At 43.5% G+C, this 16,168-nt stretch overlaps 1 protein-coding gene across 1 annotated transcript in view; it reads right to left on the reverse strand.

The window, feature by feature from the left end:
• Positions 1-16,168, reverse strand: part of CFAP61 (cilia and flagella associated protein 61) — a 255,942-nt gene that overhangs the window by 179,847 nt on the left and 59,927 nt on the right. Inside the window, exons 9-10 of the mRNA XM_061208391.1 lie at positions 8,298-8,389; positions 2,139-2,213 (exon numbers count right to left, since the gene is read on the reverse strand). Of these exons, the coding sequence (XP_061064374.1) occupies positions 2,139-2,213; positions 8,298-8,389 (167 nt within the window). The remainder of the gene's footprint in view (positions 1-2,138; positions 2,214-8,297; positions 8,390-16,168) is intronic.

Here is a 16,168-nt window from a genome sequence, read left to right on the forward strand (position 1 = left end):
GCGAAGGTCAGAAAACGAATGGTCTCAGTTGGTCTTTGATATGGGATCCATATTTTAACTGCATCACTGGATAGAGGTTAGAGTGTGGGACTATTACATGTGTATTAATTCCATAAACAAAACACCTATGTCCCCAGTTTTCCTTGTGATTTTGTGCTACAAGAATTTTTGGATCTTGGGACTGTTCAGGTGGTTTGCTAGTGAAGGGGAGCCCCGGGAGCCAATTGCCCGTAGCCACCTGGAGAGTTAGTGCTGAGTCCTGTCAGGTCTCATTTTCAGGGCATCGAAGGAGGTGTTACAGCTCAGTGAGAGGAACATGATTCACTCCGAGATCCTCTCGGTGTTCTTTGAAATTGAAGTAATGCGTGCGTATAGTAAGAATTAAAATAATATTAGCATTAATAAGTTATAAAGAAAATCAGGAGTCTCCTACTCCCCCATTGACTAGCATTTTCAACCTTTTCCTTTCTTTTGGCCTTTACCTCTATATTTCTGAATACTATTATGCTGGCTTCTGTATCTGGAGAACAGGGCGGGAGGACAGGGCAGGGGTTCCTCCACGTGAAATGGAGAATCCCACTGATCCGCCTATTCTCTGTCTTTCCCCATCACACAGCCTCACACCGTGCACTGGATTTGGAGCTGCTTCTGCTTGACCCTTCAGAGAGCTATCACCTGGTCCTTTCACTTGGGGGGTAGTTGACAAGCTAAGTGTCCTCTGCAGGGAATCTATTGTCCCCAACACCGCCCGGCAGACTGTCACACAGAGCCCTCGCCCCGCCTTCTGCAGAAGCCCCAGGGCCCGGGTTCTTTGTGGGCACACGTGGAGAATCCCTCCTCATCACGGTGCCTGGCCTCCACCTTCCCCAGCTGTGAAGAGCCAGTGCAGACCCCGCCATCGATTTCCTTCTTTCTAAACACCTTTAAAGTGCTCGTGTTCCAATATCTCCTCTCCCAGTCTTCTTGTCTGTGTGGATTTGTGCCCTTATTCTTCCCTTACGGTTATTTCGGTGGTTTTTTCCAGAAGGGAGAGGAGATAAACATGGGAGATCAATCCTCCTTGTTGACCCGGATACCCTCAGGGATGCCAGTACATCTAATGCAGTATGGACCATCCTGACCCCCTCCACATCCTCGTTTGGGTCCCTAAAGGAATGGCTACCCTCTTAGAAATACTGGAGAGAGATTGCTCCCTTCTGCTGCGTACCCTGCTCCCTCCTCCCTGGGGCACGAGGAGTGGGCACCCTAATGTGGGTTCCCCAGAAGCAAAAGGAGCTAAGTTCACGCAGGGAGCAATGCCAGGAAATTCTGCGAGGCGAGTGGGCGAGTGAGGAGGGAAGGGAAGGACCCCAACGCGGGGCAATGAACAAGTGGGTTACTTGTCAATCCCGCCAAGACCTCAGGGAGATGTGGAGAGCACCCCTGGGAGCCGTCCTACCCAAAAGGCAGAGGAGCTGGGGGCTGATTCTCCAACTGCCCCCGGAGGTGGTGACCTGCCTGCAGGAACAGCCCCAGGGAAAGAGCAGGCACTGAAGCCCCCATCCTCAGGGTGCTGGAGGGTGAGCAGTGCCAAAGGAGCTGGTAGGGGGCCTGCAGCACACGCTAACGTGAGGCTCGGAAAGCGGACCTGTGCCCGCCTGGGGCCCACTCCTTCCAGAAGCACGTCCCGCTCCTGGCAACTGGTGGAAGATGCTACCACCCCTTGGCCTGAATCTGTAACAGGAGGAAACAGTTCCTGGAACCAGAGATGCGTGTGAATGACACATCAGACACATAAGTGTGTACATGAACGTACTCTACGTAGAGCAGGAGAAAACTCTTACAGACGTTTGCCCCTCCAAAATGTTTTCTCTCTAGACAATGGAAGAAGAGAAAGATTCTATTTACTGAAATGGTTGCAAATTATTGATGTAGAAAGTGTAACTTCTAGGACCGAGCTGTGCAAGGGATATAGAATAAAGGTCTAATGACGGTGGAGTGAGAGTTCACCGAGGGAGGCTTTGTGGAGCAGGTCCTAAGTAAGGAGGCGGCTCTGAACTGGGAAAGAAGGCGGGAGGCCTGGCGAGGAAAGCGCACGAAGACGCAGGTGGAGAGGAGTGAGCCGCACCGGCCCCCTCCAGGGCCCTTGCAAGCCCTACCTCTGCTTCACTAGTGTTTCCACTTTGGACTGGTGATAAAGCTTCCTCCATTGCGGCTTCTTCTGTGCTTTTTCTCTGCAAAAGACAAAGGCAAGACATGAGAATTAATCAACACCCACAGTGGTTCAGAGCCCAAGCTCCGTATGAGCTGCCTGGGTCAGATCCTGGCCTCCTTGCTTACAGGGCACGTGGCGTTGGGAAAGTGAGGGCGTCCCAGTTTCCTCATCTGTACAAAGGGGCTAAGAGCAGCACCTACCTCATAAGGTTGTCCTGAGGATAAAATAAGGACAGGTGGATGGAGAGATGCTTAGCATCTTCTGACTCTCTGTAGATGTTAGTTATTCCTCCTTTAGTCTTTTTTTTTTTTTTTTTTTAATAATTTTTGCTTGTGGCCTTTTTTCAAGTTTATTTATTTATTTATTTATTTTTTTGGCTGTGTTGGGTCTTTGCCTCTGTGCGAGGGCCTTCTCTAGTTGCAGCAAGCGGGGGCCACTCTTCATTGCGGTGCGCGGGCCTCTCACTATCGCAGCCTCTCTTGTTGCGGAGCACAGGCTCCAGACGCACAGGCTCAGTAGTTGTGGCTCACGGGTCCAGTTGCTCCGCGGCATGTGGGATCTTCCCAGACCAGGGCTCGAACCCGTGTCCCCTGCATTGGCAGGCAGATTCTCAACCACTGTGCCACCAGGGAAGCCCCCTCCTTTATTCTTATTCTTCTGTGTAACTTAAAAGATGCACTAGGGCTTTTTAAAAAACTGCTTTATTGAGGTATAATTGACATACAGTAAACAGCATATATTTAAAGTGTAGCTTTTGAAAAGTGTTGACCTATAGGTACCTATAAAAATATCACCACGATAAAAATAATGAATATATACATCACTCCCCAAAGCTTCTGTGTTTCTGTGTGGCTCTTCCTCCCACCCGGGACCACTCTGACAACCACAGGCAAACAATGATCTACTCTTTGTCACTGTAGATTATATGCTGAGTCTATTTCTGGATCTTCTATTCTGTTCCATTCATCTATTTGTTGACCTTGACATCATTACCACACTGTCTCGGTTACATGAACCTTATAATAAATCTTGAAGTCAGTAGCATTAGTCCTACAACCTTGTTCTCTTTCCATAGTTTCTTTGTCTGTGCTAGGTCCTTCCCACTTCCTCATGAATTTTGAAATCACTTTTTCAATTTCTCTAAAAACTCCTCCTGAAATTTTGACTGGGATTTCATTGATCAATCAACAACTTGACAATATCGAGTCCTCGAAATTACGTACAGGGGATATCTCTCCATTTATTTAGGTCTTATTTCATTTCTCTCAGAAATGTTTTGTAGTTTTTAGCATACACAAAATACTTAAATCTGACAACATCTTTTGTCAGATTTAAGTATTCTGTGTATTTGTACTGTTGTGAATGGTATTTATTTAAATTTCTGATTGTTCATTGCCATTATACAGAGATAAAATTGAACTTTGCATGTTAATTTTATGTGTATTCTTTTAATTCTTTTCTTGTCTTTTTTCACTGGCTTGAACAGCCAGAATAATTCTGAATAGAAGTGGTGAGAACAGACATTCTTGTCTTGTTTCTGACCTTGGTGGAAAAGCACTCAGTCTTTTACCAAGGATGATGTTAGCTATAGGTTTTTCAACAATAACCTCTATCAAATTGAAGAAGTTCTCTTCTACTCCTAATTTTCTGAGAGCTTTTATGAGGAATGAATGTGAATTTTCAGATACCTTTCCTGCATTTATGAGATAAACATATAAGTATTCTTTTTTAGAATGTTAATATGGTGAATTACATTGATTTTCTTATGTTAAACCAACGTTGCATTCTCACAATAAACCCTACTTGATCATGACATTGTCCTTTTAATATATTGATTCAATTTATTAAAAGTTTTATTTGAATTTTTCCATCGATGTTTATGAGAGCTGTTGATTTGAAGTTTTATTTCCCTGTGATGTCTTTTGTTGGGGAAGAATATACTTTAGATGACCTGAATCCTTTTAAATTTATTGAGACTTCTTTTCTAGCTTGAAATATGATCTAACTTGGTAAATATTCCATGTGGATGTGGGAAGGTGTATTCTGCCGTTGTTGGGTAGAGTTAGGTCAAATTGGTCAATAGTATTCTTAAAATCTTCTACATTCTTACTGATTTACTGTCTACTCATTCTATCAATGATTAAGGGAGGGATGTTGAAATCTCCAAATATAGTTGTTTGTTTATTTATTTATTTATTTATTTGTCTTTGCAGTTCTATCAATTTTTGCTTCATGTATTTTGAAGTTCTACTATTAGGTGCATAAATATTTAGGATTGTTATGTCCTCTTGACCTTTGTTATCCTTTTTCTGAAATCCACTTTGTCTGAAATGAATAAAGCTACTCCAGCTTTCTTTTGATTAGTGTTACCATGATGTATCTATTTGCATGTTTTTCATTTGAACCTATTGTATCTACTCAAAGTGCATTTTTTTTGGTAATTCATATGTAACTGTTTTGCTTTTTAATCCAATCTATATCTACTTTATACATTCTTTAATTGGGATATTTAGACCATTTTACATTTAATGTAATTATTGATGTGGTTAGGTTTAAGTCTGTTATCTTGCTGTTTGTTTTCTATTTGTCCTATCTGTTCTTTATTCCCCTTTTCCTCTCTTTTTGCCTTCTTTTGGAGTAATCGTATATTTTTATGATTCCACTTTACCTCTTTGTAGGCTTATTAGATATAACTTTCTGAATTTGATTTGTAACTTTTGTGTTCTTTTAGTTTATACATCTTTTATGTTCTTTTAGTGTTCTTTTAGTTTATACATCTTTTATGTTCTTTTAGTTTAGCATACATCTTTAAGTCTATCTTCAGGTGATATAATATCACTTCAGATGTAGTATAAGGACCCTAAAATAGGGTCCTTACATTCTGCCCTCTTGGCCTTTGTGCTGTTCTTGTCAGATGTTTTTACACATGTTGAAAGCTCCACACTATGTTGTTTTTATTTTATTTAGGCAGTCAACTATCTTTTAAAGAGATATAAATAATAAAAACAAAATCTTACACATTTACCCATTTAGTTACCATTTCCAGTGTTAATCGCCCTCTGTGTAGATCCAGATTTCCATCTGGCATCATTTTCCTTCTGCCTGAAGGATTTCCTTTCACATTTCTTGTAGTTGGGTCTACTGGTAATGAATTCTTTCCCCTTCTGTGTGTAGGCAAAGTCTTTATTTCACCTTTATTTTTGAAAGATATTCAATGGGTGTAAAATTCTCGGTTGACAGTTTATTTTCTTCCAGTTCCTTAAAGATGTGACTCCACTGTCTTTTTTGCTCACATTGTTTCCAACAAGAAATCTGCTGCCATCCTTATCTTTGGGCCTCTGTTCCCAACTTGTCTTTTTTTTTTCTCCCTCTGGGTACTTTTAAGATTTTCTTTTTATGACTGGTTTTCCACTATTTGATTATGATGGGCTTTGGTATAGTTTTCTTCATGTTTCTTGTGCTTGTTATTGGTTGAGCTTGTGTCTGTGGGTTTACTGTTTTCATAAAATTTGGAATTTTTAAGTCATTATTTCTTCAAATATTTTTTTCTGTTCCAACCTCTTTCTCCTCTTCTTTATGAATTCCAATTACATGCATATTAGGTACTTAAAGTTATCCCGCAGCTCACTGATACATTGATTTTTTTTTTTTTAATTCCCATTTCTGTTTCACTGATCCCTTTTTCTGCAATGTCTAATCTGTGGTTAATCCTTCCAGTGTATTTTTCATCTCATGAATTGTAGTTTTAATCTCTAGAAGGTTTATTTGCGGTGTTTCTACAGGCATACGTTGGAGGTATTGCAGGTTCATATTCCAGGTTCATTCACCACAATAAAGTGAATATTGCAATAAAGCAAGTCATGTGAATTTTTGGTTTCCCAGTACATATAAAAGTTATGTTATACTATACTGTACGACATTAAGTGTGCAAAAGCATTATGTCTTTAAGAAAAAAAATTCCAAACATTGTGATTTAATCTACTTGGGTGCTGGATAATTTTGTATGCCTACAAATATTCTTGAACTTTGTTCTGGGACTCAGATTACATGGAAGCAGTTTGGTCCTTTTGGATCTTGCTCTAAAGATTTGTTAGATAGGACTGGAGCAGTGCTCTCTCCAGAGCTAATTATTCCTCACTACTGATGCAATACCCTCTGTGCATTCTCCCAATGCCTTGCGAGTCACAGGGTTCCCTGGTCTGGCTGATGGAACACGCACTATTCCCAGCCTTGTATGAGCACTGTGCACTGTTAATGCTAATCCTTTTGGGAAGTTCTTTCCTCAGCCTGATCTTCAGTAGTTTTGAAGATCAGGCTGATGTGCATGTGCTGATCAGTACTCAGCTGAATACTCAAGAGTGACCCTCGCTGGTGTCAACCATCTCTCTGTACAGCTCTATCCTCTCTGGTACTCTGTCCTGCAAACCTTAGTGGCTTTAGTCTCCATGGACATACCACTTGGCTTCCATGGTTCCTCCTGACCTGTGCCGTGGTCAGGGACTCTCTCAAAGCAGGAGGCCAGGATGTTCGGAGGGCTTACCTGGCTTGTTTCCCACCTCCCAGGCATCACTCTCCTTTGTTACCTGATGAGCAGTGTCTTAAAAACTTATTTCATATGCTTTGGCCATTTTTTTGCTTTTTTCAGGCAGGAAAGTAAATCTAGCCATCTTTGCCAGAGGCAGAAATCCCTTGCACTAAGTTCTTTTTACTAATTCCATTCATCGGCTTCATTTCCCGCAATCTAGTCCATGCCAAACAACCTTCTTTAAAAGCTTCAGGTGTCCCTCGTGCCCTCTTCTGGGATGTTTTCCACCCTCATTTCCACATACTGAATTAGGAGGTTTTCCTCTTCCCACCGTGCACCACCTCCTGAAGGCTGGGGCTGTGTTTTGGTCTTGCGAGCACCCTCAGCACCTAGCAGAGAGCCTGGCCATTGTGAGCGTCCAACCTCTGTGCAGAGAATAAATCAGCCCTCGAAATACAACACCCACCCAGCTACAGGTTGGGTCCTTTTGTGGTTTGGGGTATAAGAAGGCATTTTCCATAGAGACAATGTGAAAATGCAGCAGGACGAGCCAGGTGGCCTAATGCTAAGATAAAGGTCCTCCCTGATTCCTCTTCTTCCCAAGATCTTCTTTGCATGAGCTGATGGGCAGGGGGAATGTTATTTTGTCCAAGATTGGAAAGGAGAAAAAAAGAGAGCTGGGGGCTGGAGTCCAGAAAGCAATGGCACTGCACCAGCCCCCATCCTGGCCACAGGTGGACGGAAGAGTCAGGAGGACCAGAAGCAGAAGGGCCCGTGCAGTGAAACGTGTGCTGGGACTCTTGGCCACACGCAGTGCTGATGCAGGGCCAGGTCGCCAACGGTAGCCTAGAGGTAAGCCCGTTCGTTCTCCCCGCCCCCTTGGTGAGGCCAGTTCCAGAGGACACAAGGCACATGCCCTGAGGTCCTGCAGGAGCAGGTGAGGACCCAGAGCCCAGTCAATATGGGCGTTTGCATTTTTGTGAACCATCAGTGGTCAGAGGGTGGCAGAGATGGAACAATGGTTGGATCCCCAGGCCCATCCCCCAAATCCTATGTCCTCTATTACGTGGCTGACTGTGGCCTCCTTCAGTGGGGGTGTGCCCCCCTTTAGGTCAGGGTGGCAGCACTCACAGAGCAGGAGGGTGTGGGGAGGGGCCCCTGCTGAAGCCAGGCCGGGCCAGTGGGCCAGGAGCAATCCAGGGAGCTGTGGCAGGTGCTTCTAGAGCCTGCAGGGCCCAGTGGGGCAGGAAGGAAAATGCTGCCTCATTTGAGTCTGTGGACAAGGTGAGTTTTCTAACCGCCTTTAAGCAAACTGCTTTATCCACATCAGCCTCCTGAAGCCAGGGGATGAGTGAGAAGGCAGGGGGAGAAGGGATGGGGTTCCATCCTGAGCTGGATTCTTGAGGGTGCTGTGAGGCTGATTTGTTACAAACACGCAGCCTGTTTCCTCCCCGTCCTTGTCCCCCAGATCTTAATGCCAGTGAGACCTTTCCCTTCTTGGGAGTGACTCCGGCGCCAGGAACACCCCTGACCCCGACGGCACAAGCAGCACCAGGCTGGGGGGATGATCTCCGTTACCTGGATGCTCTCCTCGGCCTCCGGGGAGACGGCTTCCTGCGGCTCCTTGACTATTTGCTGGCATTCCTGGCTGCTGCTCCTGAGCTCGGCGTCTTTCAGAGAAAAAGGGACAAGAGGACAGAAGAGAGATGGTAAATATCTGCAGAGCACAGGAAATTGGAGGCAGCGTGGTCATGTGTTTCTAAGCTGCAGCATATCTGAAGGATTATATTCCTGAGGGCAGCGCCGCGAGGTGGGGAGAACAGGGGCTTTGCAGCCCACTCGGATTCTGACCTCTCCGTGCCTCCATCCGCACAGGATGGGGATCCAGTGATACCCGGCCCAAGGGAGCTGTGGACGTAAACTGAGGCCAGGATGGGGCTGGGCTGGGCTGCCCCGCAGGAGGCCCTCGAACCTGCCAGAGACCGAGCTCCGTGATCCTTTCACGGGAGCCCCTTTGAAGTTTGTAAACAACTGATTATCAACCTCCTGGATGGCAGGCTTTGAAATGATTTTAAGGCAGAATATGGAAAAGACCACAATCGGCTATGTCAGTGCTCTCAGAACACAGAGATTAGCACAAGGGCTGCTTTCCCCGTGCTGGGAAATACTGTGAACGGGCATCTGACAGAGGCCACAATGTTCATTTTTCTACTTTCTAAGCAAGACCTGGAGCTAACTTTACATTATTGTTTTAATATGTTCTGGAAAGTCAATAATCGGGGTAGTGTTCATATATTTACCGTTCACCAAAAACTAGAGTAGAAAAAACTTTTTTCCCATTTTGTCTGAAAAGTTCTTTTGCCCCTCCTTTTCTTCCTTCTCCCTCTGCTCTCTTTTCTTTTCCTTGTTCCTGTCTGCCTTTCTCCCCACCACCACCCCTTCTCTTCCACTGTCTCACTCTCTCCCTCCCACCCTCTCCCGCTCTCTCACCACCCCCCGCCCCTCCTTTCTTGTTCACTCTGTGTCTGCTCCACCGGGGGACTCTTAGCCCTGACATCTGCTTGCAGCCTTTCGGGCTTAGCTCAGAGCAGCCCTAGGATGCTCTTGCCCAGGGGCTGCCCCTCCTCAGAGTTGTCCACACATACGCAGGAGGGACCCAGGACCTGCTGGAGGCCCCAGATACTGGGCTGCCAGCGTGGCCTGCTGCCCTGTCTTCTTGTTTCTAAGCATCACAGCAGACGCGGTGGCACCAGAGGCAGCCTATCCTCTCCGCATCCTCCTCTCCCACTGCATTCATTCTTGCAGCAACAGCCAGTGCAACGGCCCCTGCAGACGCCTCTCAACCCCAAATCCCCACTTACTCATGCCTTATACCTGCTTCTGGCAAAGATGCAGGCAAATGAAGTAGAATGAAATTCTAAGAGAAGAATCAGATGCCCAGCGAGGTGTAAAGGGCAGAGACGAAGAGGCATATAAGGTTGAAGGTACAATGAGAGAATGGCACCCCAGCAGAGCAAGTAGCTCTTCTGGGTGGAGAGCAAATGACATGAGAGGGGACAAAGCACTCAGAATCGCTCTTCTGAAGAAAGACGCTTTGGGGAGAATGAAACCTAGCGAGTCTCTAGCACCTGGATACGTCCTGCTCCCTGCAAAACCTTCCAGATCGTTTGTACAGTGTTTCCAGTGTTCTCACAACAGCAAGACTAGAGTGCTTTTCAGGTTAATTCAGCTTGTTATTGAGATACAACATGTATACGGCACAGTGCATGAATCTCTACGTGTATGTACTGCACGTTAACAACCCCCTAAATGAATATTAAAGCTTTTCCAGGGCCCAGAAGTTTCCCTCACCTGCTGTCCAGACAACACACCTCTTAAAGGTAGCTGCTGTCCTGACTTCTACCATCACTGATTCATTTTGCTCAGCAGCAAAGTTTTGAATCAAAAACAAACAAACAGAAAAAGTTATCAATAACTCCCTATTAAGTTGCACTTTATATTTTTAAAATAATCTTTTCTTATCTTAAGTTTTAAATTTGAAGAACTACCGAAAACACTGTCGAGTTTAAAAGAAAACTAGATTTTCCCTGTGCATTTATTTATTTTATTGATGTATAGTTGATTTGTAATGTTGTGTTAGTTTCAGGTGTACAGCAAAGCGATTCAGTTTTATGTATATATGTATATGTATATGTGTGTGTGTATATATATATTCTTTTTCAGATTCTTTTCCATTATAGGTTATTACAAAATACTGAGTATAACTTCCAGGGCTATACAGTAGGTCCTTGTTGTTTATGTATTTAATATACTTTATGATTAGGACAAAATTACTAAAAAGCCAGAAATTTCAGAGACTGAATTAGATTTGCAGTGAACAGTTCATCCTGGAGCCCTCACCGTCTGACAGGCTAATGTTCACAAGACAATTACCAATGACAACAACTAATTGTCTGGGCTAAAGTGTCGTGGGCGTTGCCATTTATTAAGAAGCAGCTGCCCTGCTCATCCCCAGAGGTGGCTGCATTTCAGAACTGGGCAAGGTGATGCCACGTCCCTCCTTCCTGTGTCTCTGGGGTTTTGTGGGGTTTAATTAATTAATTAATGTCCTTAATGTGCCCTGAGATCCTCAGATGTGAGGCACTGTCCCAGCGAAAAGTCAAGGCAGCGGTATTATATAACACACAGCTAGAAACACGACTGAGGTTGCAAATTTAACTGTTATTTTATTGCTTACACCACCTAAGTAGCTTGGTAGTCATGAACTAGGGCTTTACTCTAGTGGGAGCGAAGGCATCGTTTACTAGTACTTTCTCTCTCAGTCAGACTGCTACCCTGAGGTGGGGTTACCATGAAGCAAATAAAGCGGGAGGTCCAGGTCCCTCCCAAGGCACAGCACCCACTATTGCATTCCTAATTTTGTATTATTTTTCTTAAAGAGAGCTCCCAAATTGTATAGACCCAAGACCTGTGTCTGCCTTGCTCTTTAACAGAAAGAATACAGAGGGAAAGCTAAATAATACATCGTGAAGGCTTTAGGAAAAAGTAACAGTGTACAATCTGGTGGGGTTTGACATTTTTTTAAAATAGTGATCAAAAATCCTAACAAGATTTTTTTGTGAAATGAAACAAAGTGATTCTAAAAGAGCAAATATGGAAGAACAGTTAGTCAACAATATTTTAAGAAATAACAACAAAGAGCGGGCCAAATTTTCTAATGAATATTAAGACATATTATATTATTTTATACTATGTATAAAATAGACAACTGATGGGAACATACTGTATAGCACAGGGAACTCTACCTAATGCACTGTGGTAACCTAAATGAGAGGAAAGTCCAAAAGGGAGGGGATATCTGTATGTGTATGGCTGATTCACTTTGTTGTGTAGTGGAGGCTAACACAGCATTGTAAAGCAACCAGACTCCAATAAAAATTAATTTAAAAAAATAACTATTTAATCACAAAATCCCAAAATAAAAATGGAGATACTTTTCTAAAAAAAAAAAAAGACATATTATAAAGCCATAGTTATTAAAACAGAGGGTTATTGGGAGTAGGAACAGAACAGAATGGAATCCAGAAAAGAGCCAGATAATTATGAAATGTTCATATATGTTAAAGGTAGCATTGGTGCGGGAAGAATAAACTGTACAATAAATAGTGCTAACCATAAGGAAAAATATTAATTTGGGCTCCTATTTCATACAATACACAAAGATCATTTGCAGATATATTAACAGCTTAAAGGTTTTTAATACTTTTAAATTACGAGAAGAAAGTATAGGAGAACATCTCTATTATCTTGGGGGTGGAGAAACCCTTCCTTAAAAATGTATAAGGCAGAAGTCATAAAAAAAATATTGACATGCTAGACGCCATCAGAATTTAAAAGTTCTGTCTGTCAAAAGAACCCCCTATTTTTTAAATAAGTAGATACATGGAGAAAATATTTGCAACACACATGATAGACCAACAATTGAATTCTAGGGAAAGAGGAAAAAAAACACAATAGGCAAAGGAAATGAATGGACAGGAAATGCAAATGACCAATAAACACATAAAAAGTGTCCAACCTCAGTAATAGAGAAATGAAGTTAAAAAAATATCTCCTTTCACAGCTATCATACTAGCAAAAGTTAAAAATGCTGACAACACTAAATACTGGAAAACTAGGAGAGGCTCTGGAGGAAGGCCACTGCTATGGCCATGTTTGGTGGCAATGTATTTCCAGGCCCAACAAGAACGATTCTGGGAATATAGCCTGTGGAAACTCTTGTAAGGGGCCCAGGGATACGTGTGCAAGGATATTTTTTGCAGCACAGTTTGCAATAACAAAACAGTGGAAACAATTTAAATTTCCATCTAAGGACAAATGTGGCCCATTCCATACAGTGGAATCCTACCCAGAAGATAAAAGGAGGGTCGCAGACCTAAGCTTATCAATGTTATTAGATCTCAAACAGCTGAGTGAAGAAGCAAATTTCAGAACGTCCCATACCCAAAAGGTGCCATTTATGTAAAAAATACTGCCACGGGCTTCCCTGGTGGCACAGTGGTTGAGAATCCACCTGCCAATGCAGGGGACACGGGTTCGATCCCTGGTCCGGGAAGATTCCACATACCGTGGAGCAACTAAGCCCGTGCACCACAACTACTGAGCCTGTGCTCTAGAGCCCATGAGCCACAACTACTGAGCCCACGTGCTGCAACTACTGAAAGCCCACGCACCTAGAGCTCGTGTTCCTCAACAAGAGAAGCCACTGCAATGAGAAGCCCACGCATCACATGGAAGAGTAGCCCCTGCTTGCTGCAAATAGAGAACGCACATACGCAGCAATGAAGACCCAATGAAGCCAAAATAAATAAATAAATTAAATTAATTAAAAAAAACAAAAAACCCCCAAAAAACAAAAACACTGCCACAAGATGGTAGTGTTTTTTTCTATGAATACGTGCATAAAAAGAGGTCTGGATGGATGCATACTAACAACAATGGCCACTTCTGGGGATGAGAGGGAGAACCAGGCTTGTCCACTGACCAAAGGGAATTCAACTTTAACTGCATTATCCTAACTTTTTAAAGGAGGACAGTTTCATGTATTATTAACACAATTAAGATTCCCCCCAAAATGTCTAATTATAAAAGTAAATTTCTATCTTCAGAATATTACAAAATGGTCATTTTGTTTAGTATTTTAATATTATGATTTCAGAAAAGACTGACAAATGAATTTAAGCCACTCAGCTCTAAGAAGAGGAAAGATTAGAGGTTCGAGTTAAATCATTCATTTGACTGAAGTTCTGTGGAGAACGAGGAGTTGAGGGCACTCTAGAGGTACCGCGAAGTACATAATGAATCAGATGTAGTCCTTACTCTAAGAGGCTCACAAGTAATTAGGGTGTGAGTGCACCCACCCACCCCCCCCCCACACACACACCTCTAATGATCTTGCAGTGTGAAAGTTGCTAAAGCAGAGGTATGAACAAAGCACAGTGCGTGTTCACTTATTTATTCATTGTTTCATTTAAAAATTTATATTTTACACCTACCATCTGGTAGAGATTAACACACTAGATGTTGAAGATTCAGCAACGAACAAGACTAACTTGCACTCCCAAAGCAAGTCAGTAAGAGAAGGAGGAAGCTTCTGCTAGATGCAGAAAATAAGAGCACGGGAGCTGCTTCAAGGTTGAGTGGTCAGAGACGTCCCTCTGGACATTTAAGCTGAGATCTGAAGGATAAGAAGTAGCCTCGAGACAGTAAGAAGATGGAAACAGTGAGCAGACAGTGCTATCAAGCATTTCTGCTGAAGAGTGGAGATGTCCTTATTTCCTGACCTGTTTCCTTCCTTGGTTTGCCTCTGACCCTTTGGTCTTTGTAACTGTGCTAGTTTCCTGTGGCCACTGTAACAAATTACCACTCACTTGGTGGCTTAAAACAACAGAAATGTATACTCCCACAGTTCTGGAAGCCAGAAGTCCAAAATCAGTACAGTATCCCTGGGCAGAAGTCAAGGTGTTGGCACGGCCAGGCTCCCTCTGTCTTGGATAATTTCATCTCAAGATCCTTCATCACACTTACAAAGACCTTTTACCAAAACTAAGGTAACATTTGCACGTTCCAGGGATTGGGATGTGAACATCTTTCGGGAAGTCACGTTTTAGTCTAACCTCGGGAGCACCTGGGCGCTGTGTATCTACCCAAGTGCTTCCTAGGAAGGTAAACTCAACTTGTCCGAATCCGAAGTCACAGCACCACCACCAAATGATTCACTCACTCTTCTTATTCCCATCTTGCAAAACGGTTCCACCATCCACCTAGTTTCTGAAGTCACCCTTGAGGTTTCCCTCTTCCACAGTCTTCCTTCCCCATATGCAGTAAAACATCAAGTTCCATTAAGTCTCCAAAATATCTCCCAGGTTCATCCACAATCACGCTTCTGGTTCAGCCCCTCATCTCTTTCCAGCACAGTCCAGCGGCCCTTGGAAAGTCTTCCCAGAAACTAGAAGTTGACGGTGTATCCCTTTCTAGTTAAAGATTCCTGATGGTTGCTCATCAGTTATGTTGTGATTAAATAGAATCTAGACTCTTTTGTGAGGTCTCATAAGACCTCAGCTGCCTCTCCTCCATCTCTTGTCCTGCTTCCTATTTCCTGCCACCCCCTCACTTCCCGCTTCAGCAACACTGAGCTGGTGCTTTCCCCTCATACACCCTGGTCTCTAACACCTCCTTATTTTGCACATGCACATTGTGTTCCCTCTGCCAGGAAAATCTTTATGAAAGCTCCAATTTGTTTTTGAAGTTTTGACTCAAAAGCTTTCTTTTCTATGAAGTCTATGTTAATGTTCCCAAGATGACTTAGGTATAACTCTGCTGTGGTCCCACCACAATTTTCTATCCTTCAAAACAAATCTCTGATTATAAATTCATTTGTCTTGCATGTTTATCCTGCCACTAGACCGTGCAAGGTTCACCAGGTACCAGACCAGGCTCCCAAAGGCTAGTACATGGGATGTATTAGCTGAATGAACAGCAAGAGGCTGATGATGAAGTCTACAATGACACAAAGGAAAACACTCGCAGGCTGCATGAAAGCAGGACAATGAGCTTTTCCATATTGTTCAAGGAAACTCCTCCCTCCTGGACTGCAGTGCAGACTCCAAGCCATAGAGTATGGTGAACTTGAGCTCAGTGCACTGGTAATTCCCAGATCACTGTCTTGACATGAGACTGTAGGTTTTAGCCTCCAACAGGCTAAACTGGAGTTTGTGTCTCCTGAGGACAGGAGAAAGAAGGCCATGGCAAAAATCACCAGCGTTATTCTTTTTTTGTGAACGTGGGTTGTAATCGTGATGCTGATTTTTCAGCCTCGCTCTGTTTAGGCCCTTTGTCATATCGTGGCTTCCACTCCAATTCTGGGCTCAGCCTGGGACCTGCTTCGGATATGTGACATGTGTTAGCTCAACGCCTAGACCTCAAGAGGCCTTGTGTATTTCCACTTGGTCTCTTGCAGCTCTGCCGTCACCATGAAAACATGCCCCATCCAGCCTGCTACAGGATGAGAGGCACACGGGGCAGAGCCAAGGCCAGCCTAGATCTGCCAAGAGGCAACCGACCCCAAGACATATGAGAAGACCCAGCCAAGATCAGCAGAGATGCCTAGCTGACCCCAGATGCATGAGCAAAATACACTTATTGTGGGATGCCACTGTGGCTTTGCAGTTGTTTGTTAGCAGCATTATTGTGGCAATGGACTACTGATGCAGTCACAAAATATAACAGCGAGAATCAAGTAAATACTGAAGCTGGTTCTTTGAAAAATACCAATTAAATTGACACTGGTGAGACTAAGGGAAAAAAAGACACAAATACAAAATACCAGGAATAAAACACAGAAACATAGGGGACATCTATAAAGTAAGATGGTAGATATAAACCCATAA

The sequence above is a fragment of the Eubalaena glacialis genome, chromosome 13 (assembly GCF_028564815.1).
Source record: "Eubalaena glacialis isolate mEubGla1 chromosome 13, mEubGla1.1.hap2.+ XY, whole genome shotgun sequence".
In the NCBI taxonomy this organism is placed as follows: domain Eukaryota; kingdom Metazoa; phylum Chordata; class Mammalia; order Artiodactyla; family Balaenidae; genus Eubalaena; species Eubalaena glacialis.